The sequence below is a fragment of the Anser cygnoides genome, chromosome 12 (assembly GCF_040182565.1).
Source record: "Anser cygnoides isolate HZ-2024a breed goose chromosome 12, Taihu_goose_T2T_genome, whole genome shotgun sequence".
In the NCBI taxonomy this organism is placed as follows: domain Eukaryota; kingdom Metazoa; phylum Chordata; class Aves; order Anseriformes; family Anatidae; genus Anser; species Anser cygnoides.
This window is the reverse complement of record NC_089884.1, coordinates 19,140,646-19,158,564: the sequence shown is the minus strand read 5'-3', so window position 1 is coordinate 19,158,564 and position 17,919 is coordinate 19,140,646. Positions and strand designations below refer to the sequence as shown.

Here is a 17,919-nt window from a genome sequence, read left to right as displayed (position 1 = left end):
TTGGCAAATTATTGCAAATTAAAACTATCACTTCTTTGATGATGCCGTGTAGCAGATAATTTTGCCCCATGGCTGTGCTGCTGTTTTCAGCTCTCAGAATACACCGTCAGTGTTGCTTCAGTTCCAGATTATCCTGTGATTTCTTTTTGTTTTCAAGGCATAAAAAAGACTTTGGTATTCTTATCACTTCACTTCTGATTTTAATGAAAACTTAAATGCCTAACAAAAGTTTATTTTGTGGTATCAAACTTGTCAGTGCGTAAGCTCATTGTATGGGTGAGCACATTGGAGTGGTGGAAGTTCAGAGTCCCAGCTGGGAGGAATGTAGAAGACTTACTGGGGAATCTTGTGATGAAATTCTTGTGCATAAACTTCTAGGAATCCGGAATGTAATGTATTACTAGGAATCTAGAGTTTAATATATTATTGATCAGTCACTTCTTCACCCAGAACATGGGAGAAAAAGTATTGAAACAGTGGTTTTGTACTTGATGACAACTTGAAAATTCAGAGTTGTTTTGTAAACCTTTAGTTGAGCTCCCTTGGGAAAATGAGTGATACGTGTTTATTCCTATACACATTCTTCTGTCGCAAATCTGCAGGGTTTTGTTTTCCACTGTTGGACACACCTAGCTTGGCCTAGAGCATGTAGCTTGAATGATCATCTGTAAGTTTTTTCTTAGGGTAGGTTTAATCAACATACCCAGCAGCCACTGGAGGGCTAAATATTGCATAGTAGAAGGTTGTAGATACATTTGTTTTAATATATCATTTTTCAGTGTCTAGCAACACTGTGTCTGTGATTGTTTTGTAAACCTTTGCAATATCTGGCCTTCTTGCCAGTTTACTTGGATACTAATGGAAAAAGAAGCAAGACTGCCCTCCTTCTTCACTGGATGTTATTCCTGTAATTCACAAAGTGTCATTGTTTTAGTAAGTAAGGATTCTCATGTTTCAAATTACTTATGGTATGGATCCTAAAAGCAATTTAAACATAATTCAACTACCAGTTGCTGTTTGAACTGGAACCACTAGAGGCTGTTGAATACTAAGCATTTACAGACATTAAGTAACTTTTTCCAGAGCTCAGTACAAATCAAGCATTTCTGAAAGGGAGACCATGACTGTGAAACAGACATTATGAACAAAAGTAAAACTGTCATCAACTCTTACTCAATTGCTGGTAATTCCTTACTGTTTATTTTATTTTTGGCTTTCTGTCTTGCACTTACACCTAATACAGAAGGCTACAGTTATGTAATGACTTTAAAAACCGTCAAATTCAGGTGCTTGTGGCTGTCATTATAGTATTTTTGAAGGCATTATTAAATTGTTAATGCATGTGAGAAGCTAATCTTCATTATAAAAAAAATGCAAAAAATTAGCTGATGGGAAGTATTTGATAAGACAAAAGGAAAAACACTATTCAGAACTGACAAGAGTTTTATGTGGTTACTCTTCAACAAATGACTGTATGGTTGAATACTAGAATTTCATGGCAGCTAGTAGGAGTCCCTTGTAACCGACTGCTTTTGCAAGGTTTGTGTAAGTAAAAATCAAGTTGAATACTTTTTTTTTAATTCTACTTCAGTTTTTGTTCTGCATTTCTGCTTCTCAGATTTAATCAAGTTAAAACTACAGCCTTTCTGTAAACTGTTCTCTGTAATGTCCTTTTGCATGAATAGATCCTCCAAGTTAATCCCAGTCAAGTGAATCCGTATCGTGCTTCCAGCAGCAGTCATAGAAAGGAATTACAGAAGCTGTCTGAACGTGGAGGAGACATAGGCTCCTGTTTCCTGAGTTTTACTGTTAAGTAGGTTGATCGTCCAGTACTACATGTTGGGAGCCCTTCTTTTTCTCCTCAAAGCTCCCATTTGGGCTTTAAGGTGTAAGTTAAAAGTTTCTATTAACACTGCAGAAAAACAATAGTATATGTATCTACTAATGTACTAAACATTTACAGAATGTACTGAGTGTACTAAAACATTAAGAAAGAAACTGTGGATCCATTTCATTTGCAAGCAGATAGTGCCTGAAATGACATTCGCTTTGGCAGCATGTTACTGTCGCAGGTGAAAGGGGTGTACTGCTAGATTCAGCAAGCAAAGCAAAACGTATTGGATTGCAGCACAGAGGGCGGTGGTGTCTCAGTCAGTGTGCTGTTCTGTGTGAGGTGTAACTAGGGCAATCTGCAAGTGCCCAGTTTCTACCGTCGAAGCTTGGATCATGTGCCTGCAGCTGGGGTTTCTGTGAGTCTCTTTTGATTGGGTGCGGAGCAGCTACTACTGTTCTGCATTCCCCAAATGAAGTCATCATCTTGGTACAAAAACAGAACTACTTTATCAGACATCCTCCAGCTGTTGTTACATGTACAACTCAACTACACCATATGTAAAAGTTTGCTCTTTTATTCTTGTTGGTAACTTGTATTTAAAAAAAAAAATCTGTTACCCAAGAAGTTCACTGAGTGTAAGATCTCCTCAGTACTGATACTTTGTTCCGTGCATGAACTGTATGATCTTCTGTATTGCATGTGTGTAATTTTCTATTTTTAAAAAGGAAAGATGTAATTGCACCGTTCATTTATAGAAGTGCTAGTGAGATCACCGTGTATCTCTTTCTCTCCCCTGTGTGAAGCACTCTTTCGTTTATTATCAGCACTTTTCACTTTCCAGAAGCTTGGATAGTTTACTTCTGGCTTAGCTATATGCTGAAGATTTGTTCAGGTGCATCTGTGTGTGAAAAGGTGCAGTTCTTGACCAGTCATAGTACAGGCCTTGTTGTACTAGGAAAAAACAAACAAACAGTTTGACCCCTGCAGAATAGCTTTGTTACACAACTATGAAGTGTAGATGCATCTACGCAAGTGCTTTACAAATGTAACCTTTGACCTTGGGAAAAAAAAAAAAAAACTGTGGTGTTTTGCAAGTAGGTTCATAAATAATATCTCCAGAGGCATTAGCTTTGTTATCTTTTCCTAATTCTGCTGTTTGAAAACCACTGTAGTTAAAAACAATTTAAAACTTTTTGTCATAGAACAACATGAAGAAATTGGGTCATGTTTTTGTCCATAATACTAAGACTGCTTTAAGGGTTCTGATTCATTAACATTCCTAGTGTACCTTGGGAGAGCTGATCAAGTTAGATTTTCCACCTGTCTTTTCTATGATAGGTAGCTCCTGATGCCAGGCTGTGCATCTCTAGTGTTTCTTAAGGGTAACTTTTCACTGATTTAAAAATAAAAAGATTACTAAATTATAGACCTTCTGTGGCATGAACTCTTAAGGTGTTTTTCAGCTGCTACTAGAGAGGAGAGACAGCCAGGAAACTTGATCTGAACTTCCTGTTTTAAATGGAAAGGAGCTGATTCTGTTTCTAGACTGAATGCATGGAGAGAAACAATGTGTCAAAAAATGAGCAAAGGCACATTATATCAAAATGCTAATGTTAGAATATCATTTTTCTTTCTTTTAACCCTTGTTAAAATAATGAAAATAGAGAATAACATCCTTACAATCGGTGGCTGCTGCTCACAAACAGCAATGTTCATTTTCACAAGTTACAAGGCAAAGGTTGATGTCCAGACAGATAAAAGGCCATATCTGCTTGTAATTTTAATGTTACAATATTGTAGTGTTTTTATATGTAAATATCTGCCGAGTCTCCCTCTCAGAGGACTCTTTCATTGAGTTGTGTTTCATAGTAACTGTTTAGAAATAAAACAGGCTGTTTGTATTTTTAAGGTAAAATACTAGGTTATTGTTCTTTGTCGTTAAACATATGGCATTAGCATTCGTTACTCACCTTGAGGATCGTGAGTCTTTGATAAGTAGCATAATGAAATAGGCATTTGTCCATCTCTGATAAATGAAGGTGTATCACAGATTTAGACTGTTACACATGAGAAGAGTAAATTGATACCTAGGTATTTGTTATCCTAAAATTTATAGGCCCAAGTTTCTATTGTGTAGATAAACTTGAACATGCTTTTATCTGAAATGTAATATGTTGATTAAACATTTACATTGAAGTTAATTGTTTGATTTACCAAATCTAGAGACAATTTAAATTGCAAATGAGAAGAAGAATGTACAAGAGGGAGGAAGAGAAAGACTAGTCAATTGTTAAGTAGTGAAAGGAAGAGCAGAATACTTTAGCCACCATGTACTTTTATCATCTATTATCCTTAATTCTGTGGAGACGATGGTATTTTGCAGAACTCCTCCATATTTCTTGCAAAAAGTTCCTTTAATTTTGGCCTTTGATTTCTTGAAGATCTTTTGGGTTGTATAGGTAACCATTTCATCCTTTTAGTAACAGTAGATCCATTTCAGTTGGACTGTCGTTCCTATTTTTTATGTGGTAGCTCATGACCCAGGGCTTATTTTGGATAGAATGCATTTAAACAAAGAATCTTTTAATAATTTGCTGTAACTGTTGGAATCTTTTTCTCATCTCTTGCTTTAAAAGCCCTTTGATTTTGATACTCTTGATATTCTCTGATCTGTTAATTTCATGTGACTTGTTACAAATTGGCTTGAGTACCTGTCTGTTTTTCTGTTTTTCCATCACTGCATCTTGATGCATTGTTTCATCCTTCCTAGTGCTTGGTTTTTGTGCAATATTAAGGAACTTGAATGTGTACAACAATTTTACTGAAAGATTTTGTATATATGAGAATCTTCTGCAAGTGTTCACGTGTCATTAAATACCCAAATCTACTTTAAACTAAAATGACTGTGAATTGAAGTCTGGTTTCAGGGTTGAGGGGGAAAAGTGCATTTCAATCTGTGAATAACAATTTCTGCTGTTTATCAGGGAAGAAAATCCCTGTTTTTTTTTAAGTGTTTCTTTTTGGAAAAAAAAAAGTTTTTTTTAAAGCGGTGAGGGGTACAAGGGTGTGAACGAACACGTGCTATTCAGAAAATCTTTTGGTACCTAGTACTTTTATTTTTGAACTGTTTTGCTGCAGTCAGATGGTAAAGGCAGAGAAAGAGCTGGTTGTTCTCAGTACTTTCCCTGGACTAGAGAAACCCAGTATACCTCCATTCAGTTTATAAGCCAAAGCTGTTTTTCTATAACCAGTCGGAACACAGTTATCTCAAAAATGTATAGAATTTAAAAGGATCAGCTAAAACTTAGTGTGTGTAAATACACACGTGTGCTCAGTGTATTGTCTTTAAGCATGTACTTGAGAATAGTGTATCAAGCAAGTAAGAAGGTTTAATGTTTACTTAAATACGTTATCTTATTACTGGTATAGATAGAATATTAAAAATATTCAGGCTGCATTGTCTGTGAAGCATATAAAATTATTTACTGGTGCAGTAAGCACCCTGTTGAAAAAAACAGAAAATTGGTACAGTGATTAGTTTGGTTGCACTGCTACGTGATTCACTTCTGTGAACTTCAGTTCTGCTTCTGTCTCATAATTTTTTGATAGCATTTTATGGGATCCTTTCATGCTTTTGGCAAGGTTGGTGTGTGCAGATGGAGAATGAAGTGACATGCTAGTATAATAGCTCCCCCGTGCAGATTCTGGATCAGTAATAAATGTTATATAGTGTACTTCTCAGTGGAGAGGAGTGCACTTGTTCACTGCAGAGTACAGCTCTACAAAAAAAGCAGTGAGGTGACGACAAACTAGTGCATACTGCATTGGTCTGCTCCAGTCTGTAACAGCTGTCTCATGGAGGTGGTAATAAGCAAACTAAAATTCTATTGTACTTCTGCCTATTTAAAAGATCTTATCAACTTTTATTTTTGCTCAGATCCAGAATTAAATACAGTAACTGCAGTTTGTGCCCTCTGTTGTCAAATATTATATGGAACTAACATAACTGCTGTGTGTTTTGAGAGTGGTTGTTGGTGTTTTTTATCTAGTATATTTAAGGTCTTCTCTAGTATGTTTTGAAATTACTCCCATGATACTTTTGGTTTCATCATTCTAAATGTCATCCTGTTTATTTTGGACTGTGTTAAAACAGATCATGCGGCAAAGCAGGCCTGTTCTGCATATCTGCTCTCTGAGTGTCATGAGATAGGTACTCTAATTCAGCACTTCATGTATCTCTTTCTTCTGAGTGGTCGGCATTTTGTACTGTTAATTATTGTATTTTGATTAGTTAAACACAAGCAGAAAAAGCTATGATAAATACAGCAAACAATTGATATGTATGGATGTAAAATATCTGTATTTATTGTGAAAAAAGTTTTACTAGCTTTGCAGAATAAATTCAGATACCTTTTTGTTCCACTGTGCTGTTCCAGATCCCATTTCATGTTGATAGGATTCTTTTTACGAGTATCAGTTAAAGGAGTACATATCAACATTTCAGCATATTTGGAATTTGGACCTAATTTGTAACGTGCTGTGTAAACTCTATTGTGATGACAAAAACCCAGTATCATCTTATTAAAATTGTAGTATTAACGTTCCCAAATCTGTTTCTGCTTGCTCGTACAGTAGAAGGATGCTTGTACAATCATGCAGAATGCCTGTAAGCCATAAAGTTTCCATATTCTTTAGTGGATATGTAGTTCATCTTTCTAGACCAACTAGTGCAACATGGAACTGGAATTTCCATGTTCTAATATAATTGCTTATATTAGTTTAGATGCATATTCCGTATTTCTATCTACTAGTTCCGAAAAGTTGTGCAAGAAAGGAAGAATTGTTATAAGGCGCTTATTATTGCATTTTTGAGTTTTGTTTTCAATGTTTCTACTCCTGTTTCGTGCATCTGACTCCTCTTTCCCCACATGCATTTATTTCTCACAGACGCACCTACGTTGGCAGTATGCCTGGCAGAATAATCAATGGGCTGAAGACGGTTGGAGTTAACAATCCAGTATTCCTTTTAGATGAGGTTGATAAACTGGGCAAGAGCTTGCAGGGAGATCCTGCAGCAGCCTTACTAGAGGTAAGAGATATCAAATTACAAGTATTTTTTCATTTGTAACTAAAAAGAATTAAAATATTGGACTTGGAAAATAGGAATTACTGGAGGAAAAATAGCATGAAGTGTTAGCTTTTTTACTCAAATACCAGATACTATGTTTGAAGTTCATGAATTTCTCTCAATTGTGCACAAAGCAAATGCTGTCATACAGTATACTAAGAAAGATGTTTTTAATGTCAGTGATCTGTACTTAAGCTCGAAGATGTATGTTGTACTATGTGTTCTGTATATTTAAAGACTCTTCAGGCCTTAAATATATTTGGAGGATTTTTAAGGCATTGGTTTTTAATGACCAAATGCTGCTAGCTATCTGAAAGAACTGTTGACCAGCCTGAAGGTAGCCAAATTTTTTTCAAGTTTTCCCTTTATTTCTAGGAACAATTTTAATACAAGCTTATTTTGGAGCTAAGCACTGTTCCTAGCATGGAATATGAATTACTTGCATGTTCTTTTAGCAGCATTTCTTTAATTTATGTTATGATTAACTTGCTGAAGCAAAATTTTTCATGTAAGTCACGGTTTCCGACTCCTTGACTGATTATGATGTGGCACATGGCTTTGCTTTCCATAAGTCAGCTATTATGTTTGCCTGGGAGTGTGCTTTTTCTTTAACTTTGGGACTCAGATCAAGATACAAATGAATCTAATTTTGAAGTACGTGGTATAGTTTTACCACAAAGAGTTGAGACTTCCGTAAAGATACAGGTAAATCCGGGACTTTGGTGAAGAAGATAACTGTTGTAATATCTATCAATTGTTGAGATATTATTAATTAGGATTACAGGAGGCTATTATGATGAAGATGAATTTAGGCCTGGGCTTTGCAGGTTTCATTTATCAAAGGAGTCTGCAGTACAGAGCAGTAATGAGTTGCCAGAACCTTGCTTGTCCCTTCTCTTTCCCTGGCGTATGAAATACGATGATATTCCAGTGTAATTCCTTCTCCCACTGACTTGCATATTTAGCAGTTTTGTTCTAGTAGTGTGCTATAGAGAGGAAGAAGTATCTTCAAGGGTATGGGGAAGAGATGAGGAGCCTTGCCCTTCCTCATCATCTTAGCACTGAAGATTGTGCACATCTTTCTGTCCTAGCACTGCTGAAGAGGAAAGGAGGGGATGAGGAAGGTAATGGCACAGCAAGGGTTCACTAAACTGGAACACTTCAGACTGTTCACTGTTAGCGTACTTAATGATTTTGGTATTGTGTATATTTAGTAGTTCGTTAAACTGCTGTACTGTTATCCTGTACGTTATATGTTACTGTTACCCTTTGTACGTTCTCTCTGACTATAGAGGCTACCATGCCATCACTGAAAAGCTTGAACTGCTTCTGTGATTGTTCTTTACCTGTTTCAGTCAAAATGAGTTGGATTAGTAAAATATTTATCTAAATTTTTTGAGCTAGCCTGGCACATTTTCACTGAAATGATTTAGCAAATAATCCTATAAGCTTCTCAGTTGTCAGACTGAAGTATGGTTAACTTCTGTAGCTGGGAGGTTGTGGCTGGGGATAAAAGTAAATGATTCTAGTGGTATTTGCCTACAGAGTCATTTTATTGACTCTTTTTTAATGGTAGTGTTTAATATAGTGTTTAGAATATGAAAAATGCTGTGTTAGAGCAAATTAAATTATTATTTTTTAATTATTTGTGTTTGAATTTTGGGTATTTTTTTGTTGTTTTGGGATGCTTCTGCTTTCCATATTTTAAAGCCTTATTCTCAGTGGTACTCAGCTCAGCTTCTACTGTGGATTATTCCAGTAGAGGCTTGTTAGGTTAGCTTCCAACTGTCTGCTTGGGCTGCGGTCTTTATGTAAGTTATTGCTAATTGACCAGAAGTTGCATCTGGAGAAGTAATTGCTCTGCTAACCATGTCGGGGCTGCTCTCACATGAGATGTGTATATCTCTGCTGCTGTCTAAACATCCTGCAGCAGGTGCTTTACCTCTTGTAAAGGAGAACTCATGCCTGAACGTGACAGCTTTTCGTGGTGTACACTGTTGGAAAGTCCATCTGGAATGAGCGAAGGGGGCTATTATGTAAAAGAACAATAGCAACTGGTCACCTAGATAGCATATTTGTTTTTCAGACTGCTGATTCTTGTTTGGTAAGTGCCATCATTAAGTATAAATTGCGCGTTCTTTTTTTTCCTTACTGTGTAGGTGTGTTAAACACTCACTGACTGTCCACAGTGTGGGAAATTGCCATGCCCTATAAGCTTGGAAGCAAAGCTTGATGTTTTATAATTGCCGGATATGTGTTTAGGTCTAGTGCTGCTGGAGAGTTGTTGCTTAGGCAAAGCAGAATGTCTTCTTATTTCCAGTTACTGTTCATCAACAAGGGAATGCTTTAGTCTAAATTTAGATGACCTCACTTTAAAACAGAAGAAAATAGAAATGGATCCAAGTGCTTGATAGCGAGTATTTGTATGCAGGAAATTAGACCAGGAGCATAGCCAGGCAATTAAATGTTCATGGAACTGATTCTGGATTTTGTGGTAATAAAATGCTGGTACAGAGAAGCCTTTGTAGACATGTGAGCTATTGGCCATAAATTAATCAAGATGTTTTGTTCATTAAATGTTCTTTTTGTACTTAATATTTTTCTATTAGTTGTGTATCTGAAAACTTTTGAACTTGAACTTTAGCACAGATAACTAGCTAAAGAACAGTTCTATTTGCTTTGGAAAATCTGTTTTGATTGTGTAGGCATGGTCCTGTTTTATGTCTTAAGAAATTGATACCGTAACAAAGAATTATTAGTCCAAAGAAACTCTAACCCTTGTAGAAAATGTCAGATAATTCATATTTTTAGGTATTCCTTAGATAAGTTGTTTTTTATTACAGCTTGCTTTACCTTTATCAGATAGCATTTTGCACACAAGTACAACTATTTTATAATAATACGATGTTATAATGAGCAGCCTAGCACTTAGTACAAATTGTAAGAATTTCTAGTTAGAGACTAGAAGGAGAAAGAGATAAACATGCATGCAGACACCTGCTATAAAAAGTGATAGTTTGTTCTGACCATAAAACATTTCTATTCTGAAGATTTTTAACTTTTCAAAGATTTAACAGAATTTAAGAGTAATGAAAATTAAGAATTGTTTCTTTCCTAACTAGCTAAGAAGTGTTCAAATTCTTTTTTTTTTTTTTTTTAGAATTATAAACACTGTTCTTGGCTATAATTCAAGTTGCTAAGACAAGGCATGCATTCATTTGGGTATGGGCAGATAAATTATTTTGACAGTAGTGTGCCATTTCTCAGGAGATGCATAGGTCCCATTATTTGAAACATGAGAATTCATGTGAGCATAGCATTGATAATTCATCATGTGGGAAGAAAAAATGTGGCAATACTTCAAGGGGGGATGGAGTGAGGGCGGTACATAGGTGGTGGTAAACAACGCATTTCTGAGTGCCTGAGCAGGAGCACAGTGAATTGGAGCAGTCACTGCATTTACCCAGGTAAATCAGTCCCGACTGACCAGGTTACTATTTGTGATGGACAAATGACTGAATTTGTGCATAAAGGAAGAATGGTGAGTGTAGCTGACCTTGACTTTAGCAAGACTTGGGCCAGTTGCACCCACAACATTATTCTTTTCGAATTGCAGCCTGGCTGGGTGGACACCTAGACAGGTATAAAACTGGTTGGATGATCAGGCTCAGACTGTAGTGATTAGTGGGTCTGGCTCTGTCTGCAGGCCTGTAATATTCTGAGTACCACAGGCTGTACAGGGACCTGTCCTCTTTATTGCTATTATCAGGAACCTCGAGGAGGTGATGGCATGCACTTGCATCACATCAGCAGATGTCACCAAATTAAGGGAGACCGGTCACAGCCTTGAGGGCAGGGCTGCTATCCAAGGAAACCTAGACAGGCTGGAAGCATGGGCCAGCAAGAACCTGACAAATTCAGCAAGGATAAGTGCAGAGTCCTGAGCTTGGAAAAGAACAGTGTTATGCCAGAATACAAGCTGAGGAAAGGCTGTCTGAGCAGATCAGTTGAAAAGGAGCTGGGAATCTTTGTTAATACCAAGGTGAATGTGGTCCAGCAGCACATTCTTATCAGCCAAGAAGGCCGACAGCATCCTGGGTTATGTTAACTGGACATAGCCCATAAATAAAGGGATGTGATTGTCCCCTTACTTGGCACTTGTTAGGCTGCATCTAGAATATTGCACCCCACTTTGGGTTCCCCAAAACAAATAAGATACCAAGAGATTATGTGGAAAATTAATTTGAAAGCCTGTTACTAATATGCTAAGTGAAAATTCCAGCAGTCTTGAACTTTTTTAGTGTAAAATGATCATTTGAAAAATAAACAGGAAGAAAATCACTGCGAGCTGAAAATACTTATTCAGATATATTTGCCATCACCTTTGTCTTTACCTCTGCATAAATTGGTTAGAAATGTCAGTTTCTGATACTATGAACTGAATGTGATAGTGAATTTTAAGGTGAGGAAGAACTTTGTTCACCGATTATTTTTATGTGTGACCCAGCCAAAAGAGAAGTTGATAGTTTCATTTATGGAAGAAAATGGTGGAGTGAGTTTTATTTTGTTCATTCACTGAAGAAAAACTACTATTTTAAAAATAATTGTAAGTATACTAACAATGAAAGGAACTGTTACCTTCCAACAGTATAAATCAGAAGGAAGGGTAGAATCTTGGATGCAGAGTTAAATGGCTCGCAGTGACCTCAGTCCCATGAGAAGTGACCTACACAGGACCTCTTCAGCCTTTGGCATCAACTGCCGGTCTAAAGAGTTATGCTGGCTACAGTGGTTGGAGCTGTTGCTGGTATTGCATATTAGAAAACTTGAAGAGCAATCATCAGGAAGTTTAAAAAAAAAAAAAAAAGGGGGAGAAGCTGAAAGAGAAGATTCAGAAAACATTTTAAGCAAGTAAATTCTTAAAATCAGCAGTGTTCTGTAGCGGAGGTACATTAGTGGTCACAGAAACGTTTGGTAGCAATATGTGATATATCCCTTGTGCTGAGTTAATTAGCTTCCAGCAGTTTCTGATATGCAACTTTATAATTTAACCTCATTATGCACATTTTATGTTAAAAATAATTGTGCTGTTTGAATTGTTCATGTTGAATGCAAAGCGATGGACAGGTAGGATCTATTTCAGTACTGCTGTCAATAGGACAGAATTAAAGGTTCTTTTACCAACTTTTTTTTTTGGTATGTGGTATGGAATCTAGTTTAAAGTAGTCAGAGCTAGGCAGAGTATTGAGGCTTTAATAATATTCGTATTATATTTTGTGAATGTAAAGTCAGATTGACAGATCCAATTAAAAAAATGTGTATAGTTTATTTACGTCTAGTGGAGCAAATGCCTCAATTTTATTTTCACTCTTGTTAAGGTCTTGGATCCAGAACAAAATCACAGTTTCACCGATCACTACTTAAATGTAGCCTTCGATCTGTCCCAAGTCCTTTTCATAGCTACAGCCAATACTACAGCTACTATCCCACCTGCGCTGCTGGACAGGATGGAAGTCATTCAAGTTCCAGGTAACACTAAAGTGGTTTTTATTAAAATGGCTAGTGCAAGTCCTTAAGGTTGGGTGTTTTTCCTGAAATAAAAAGCAGTTCTTTAAGCCTCCTGGGAAACTAGACTTTATAGCCAGAATCATCAAAAGAGACTGTTCACAATGCCTCCATTACAGACTCCGTCATGAGACTGGAAGGGTTTAGTATAGCACTTACTGAAGTTCAGTTTCAATTATATGGAGATACATTACATTCTCTAACAATGTTTTCACTAATTGATGTGTTTGTCTGTTGGTGGGTGCATCTTTTTAAGATTCCAATGAAGAAAGAGATCTTTGAAAGACTAAAATTATATTATTCTTCACATGAAGTTATGAATAACCACAAAGTTATCATACCAACAGCCCTTTAAGTTGTAGCTGGTTAAAGACTAATTGCAGCAACTGACTAGGTCTGACATTGAATTAAGTACTGGCATGAAACGGAAAAGCTCCTCCAGAGACCTGCATAGTTACTGTAAAGAGAAGAATCTCTTGAGCATTTTCTGTCAGCCCACACATTTATAATTCTGTGTGAAAATTGCTTAGAAATTATTAGGACTTGAGAAAATGAAGCTGGATGTGAGCATCACAGGAGTTAGAGCCCATAAGTATTATACTTTGGTAAGTATGCAAAGAAAAATAGCATAGCTCTGTAATGTACTTAGGATATGCTTATTCCTCTTTCTCATTGTGTATTTGCTACAGCAAAGTAAGTTCTTTAGGGTGTCCAAAGCCTACTAGTACAAAATTTTTCAATTTTTAGAAATACTGTTTATGAACTAATAGCGTGAGAAGAAAACTTACTGCATTGAACTATTTTCTGAAAATATGTTTTCTAATCTGTGTGAAGTAATTCAGTAAACTAAGGACTAGATCTTCAGAGAAATACAGGAAGTGTAAATTTTAGGCCTCGCATAAGCAACCTGAAGTGGGAAGCCTGCATCTGATATACAGTAGCCAGTCTTTTGTCTGAGCACGGGCTAGACTGGGGGAAATCTTGGTCCTACTTTTTGCTCTGAAGATTGTGTGTTTTTATATTAAATCACAATTTGATAATACACTGCACCTATCCCTTTCCTTTCCTAATGACAGCCCTAACAATTAAGATAACTCTCCAGTGTGGCTACCACCTTGCAAGGCATCAAAATGACTTTCAGGATTGCTGAAACAGTGACTGATGCTGTCATTGTGTGTGCGCACGCACGTGCATGCATATGTGCATACGAAATCCAGTTTTCTAGACATATACAGAATATGCTTTATGTTTTATTCTGTCACATTAAGCTCTCTTTAGAACCCTTTAGATAGGAACTTGTGCATCTAGATGGCAAGTACCTGAGCAGAATGTTTCTTAAATAGGGGAATTATTTCTAGACATGAGTGACAAGCAGTTTAGGTACCTAGAATTTAACTACTATAAATGTAAATGAGAATGTTTTTCTGATTCTTCTGAAGTCTTACTTTAGGGGCCTGAGTAATTTTTTGTGATCTGGAGGTAAGTATATTGTTTGTTTATTGTTTATTATTATTATTAAATTCAATCAGGTAAAATTATAACTGGTATGAAATTTGATGATATTATAGTATAAAAGCAAAAAGATCAGTAAACATGCACTTTTTCTTCTGAAGGATACACTCAAGAAGAAAAAATTGAAATTGCTCATAGACACTTGATTCCTAAACAGCTTGAACAACATGGCCTTACTCCGCAGCAGATACAGATTCCACAAGTAACCACTTTAGACATCATTACTAGGTAAATCCGTTGTTCATTGCTTTAAGTTTTCAATAACTTCTTTTTCTTGTAACTAGTGAATTAATTTTAGAGCGATAATACAAAGCATTTCTTAAGATCTGTTGTCCTTAATACCTTTAGAAGTTCAACAGTTGGTAACTTGTGGAATTGCTCTTTCTGAGGTCAGTCAGGTTCTGCTCTCTAAACCCAATCATTCTTCCTTCCCTAGAGAATTCCTTGCCTTTGGCTCTAAGAGTGTAGCTCTGGATCAGTTGTGTTGGCACAATTGATAAGGCAGCATGAATAAATAGAAGCACTTGATGCTAGTATTGCTGCAGTGTTCAGTGTGAATCCATGGTCTTGGCAGCAGACAAGCTTTATTTTAAAGAATGAAATTTTATTTCTGTCGTCTTCATAGAAAAAAAAAACGTAATTATCATTTTGTTTCTTGTGATTTGATGGGCCACATTTGTCTAAAAATTGGAATTCGTTTTAAAAATTAAAAATGCATTTTTAAACAGCTTGTACTAATTAGAACTACTGTTTTAATTGGACAGGAGAGCAAAGATACTAATCAGAACATCTTTTGAACTTGAAAGTGACTTGTTTACAATGGAAGAAGTGTATTAATGAATTGATATATTTTATGACCAGGAACAGCATTTTGGCATTTAGTAAATGTTTTTGCCTGACATTTCTTCTTAATTCATAGATTAAAAGAAAATATTCTTTTCTAGTCGGCTCATCTAATTTCAGTGAATTTTATTTTTAACTTAAAAACAGTACTCTCTTGATTTTTTTATGCACTTGAGAAGAGTTCAGTGTTATTGGAGTATTGTTTAGCATTTCACTGAGGTTCAACTCCAAGCGTTACTCATGTCTTCTTCCCACTCAGTAGTTTTCTTTCTAAACTTCTATCAGCAAACAACAGTTACTTTGATACTAGCACATGACATTTTTTATGTTTATTACAGCAGCCCAAGGTCTCACTGCTTTCTACGTTTCATTTTATTAGGATGTATTTTTTAAAAATAAAATGTGTTTACATTCAAAAGAAATCTCTCTTACAATTGTCTCTATGCTAGATACACTAGAGAGGCAGGAGTACGCTCTCTGGATCGAAAGCTGGGAGCTATTTGCAGAGCAGTGGCAGTGAAAGTGGCAGAAGGACAACACAAAGAAACAAAGCCAGATCGTGCTGAAGTGGGTGAAGGAGAAGGTGTGTATTTTTTGCATGTTTTACTAAAAAGAAATCTTCTAACACTGTAGTCACTAGTTAGCTGATTTATCAATGTTTTCTTCTTTTTTTATGCTTCTTGAAGGGTTTTTAAAGTTTTGTGAATAGAGTAACATTCTTACGTATGTTCAAGTAGTGCTGAATTACAGCTTGGGACGCAAATAGAGTGATTTCAGCCTACCAGAGTGGTAACTGAGAAGTACAATGGATCTGTTCCATATCTTAAGTATGCAGTTCTGATTTGTGTATATTTTCATATCTTGTTGGGCTTTTTTATGCAAATCTTTCACTTTTCTCTTTCTTTAATAAAAGGCTAAGCAGTAGCTTAGTTATTGTATTTGAAGAGTTTCTTTAACTGTGTTCTGCATGCTCTACCAGCTCAGAACTCAATCACATTGTTTTGCTGTATTCTGAAATAAATGTCTGCTTGAAGACCTCTGAAATTAGGAAGGTTCTTTTTATGCACCGTTGACTGCAACATAATCATCACTTGAGGGGTTATGGCCATTTGTAAAACTCATTGGTTAGAATAGTATCCTAAGAAATATGCTTCAGTGATCTTTAGTGATAAAGATTTAGTACTTTCAATTGTTTGTTTGTTTGTTGTTATTCACTGTCTTGAAGAATGGGAAGCTTAGATTTTTCCTTTAGCTCTGCACAGTAGAATTTGATTATTTTACTCTTGACAAATAGTAGAGTTTGTATTTGATCCAAACATGTAGTAGCACTTGATGCTTGTCATCTTTATTAAGTTTGTTCTTTCCCATGTATACAGAAGACAGTGACTTCATATTCCCAGTGATCTGTAATCTTTGTTGGCAATTGCATCAGTTGAAGGTAGATGAGAAGTATGAAAGGACAGAATCCCAATCCAAAGCTGAACTTCTAGAATATGGATGGATAGTCTCTAGAATCATCTAGGTTGGAAAAGATCTTTACGATCATCAAGTCCAACCATCAACCTGACCTACTGAGTCCCATCAGTAAACCATGCCCCTTAGTGCTGCTTTAGTCTTAATAAAACCTAGCAAATGGGGTGTTGGATGTTTTGTTTGTTTCTTAAAGACTGCAGTGAGTCTGACTGACACTTTATGACAAGAAGTACTGCCAGTCTTTTGAAGAACAACTGTGTCCCAAAGGACACCAGAAAGCAAAAACTGCAGAAAGGCTGCTTACGTTTGCTCCAGAATATTCACAAACATAAAATACTAAATAGATATCAATTGGTTTGATCACAGAATCATCTAGGTTGGAAGAGACCTCCAAGATCATCTAGTCCAACCTCTGACCTAACACTAACAAGTCCTCCACTAAAGCATATCGCTAACCTCTACATCTAAATGTCTTTTAAAGGCCTCCAGGGATGGTGACTCAACCACTTCCCTGGGCAGCCTATTCCAATGCCTAACAACCCTTTCCGTAAAGAAGTTCTTCCTAATATCCAACCTAAACCTCCCCTGGCGCAACTTTAGCCCGTCCCCCTCGTCCTGTCACCAGGCACGTGGGAGAACAGACCAACCCCCACCTCGCTACAGCCTCCTTTAAGGTACCTGTAGAGTGCGATAAGGTCTCCCCTGAGCCTCCTCTTCTCTAGACTGAACAATCCCAGCTCCCTCAGCCGCTCCTCCTAAGACTTGTTCTCCAGACCCCTCACCAGCTTAGTTGCCCTTCTTGTCCTCGATGTCCTTCTTGTAGCGAGGGGCCCAAAACTGAACACAGTACTCGAGGTGCGGCCTCACCAGAGCCATTGTTGTGAAAGATTCCACAACCAAGCCAATGTGGGGGAAAAAAATACTAACTTTTTTCCCACAGCTAGAATAAGTTCCGATTGGTATTAGAGGACAAATAGAGAGACTCATTATCTTTTCCTTCAAAATAAGGCAGCTTTCAGGTCTGAACGGTGACCCCTGACTTCAGAGAGTAAAACCTGGAGGAGGAATTATAACTGATATTTGTACGAATACAGTGTTATTAATTAGAAGAGCATATGAAAGAGTCTTACTCATAGTAAAAACTCCATAATTTTTCTCTAGAAATCTGTTTTTTGATGGTCTTTTAGCTTTTCCTTGCTTTTTTCCCCTAAGTTGGTATTCATTTCTGAAAATTAAATCTTCTTTTACATTGTTGAGTTTTTTAAGATCGTCATAATGTCTGTGGAAACTGCCTGTAATATCAGAAGTTTGAACTTGGGTCAGTTTAATCAGTGGTTGCTTAACTGGATTCAGCTCAGTTTTGAAGGTAGAAAGTAGGTAGACTCTCACAGTAGCAATGGTTGTGCATGCATGAATGACTGTGGTTTAAACTTTCCCATCTACGTGCATATTTATTATTGTTTGCCATTTAGATTGTATGTATCTTGTCTCTCTCCTTTGTGTTGGATGTTTCTGAAGTCAGATACTGAGTTTGTCAATACTTCATGATACCTGAATTAGCTCT

At 36.6% G+C, this 17,919-nt stretch overlaps 1 protein-coding gene across 2 annotated transcripts in view; it reads left to right on the top strand.

The window, feature by feature from the left end:
* LONP2 (lon peptidase 2, peroxisomal) overlaps positions 1-17,919 on the top strand; it is a 45,933-nt gene that overhangs the window by 8,646 nt on the left and 19,368 nt on the right. For both annotated transcript variants that reach the window (XM_013186832.3, XM_013186834.3), the window contains exons 8-11: positions 6,782-6,923; positions 12,341-12,491; positions 14,141-14,267; positions 15,332-15,465. In XM_013186832.3, the coding sequence (XP_013042286.3) occupies positions 6,782-6,923; positions 12,341-12,491; positions 14,141-14,267; positions 15,332-15,465 (554 nt within the window). The remainder of the gene's footprint in view (positions 1-6,781; positions 6,924-12,340; positions 12,492-14,140; positions 14,268-15,331; positions 15,466-17,919) is intronic.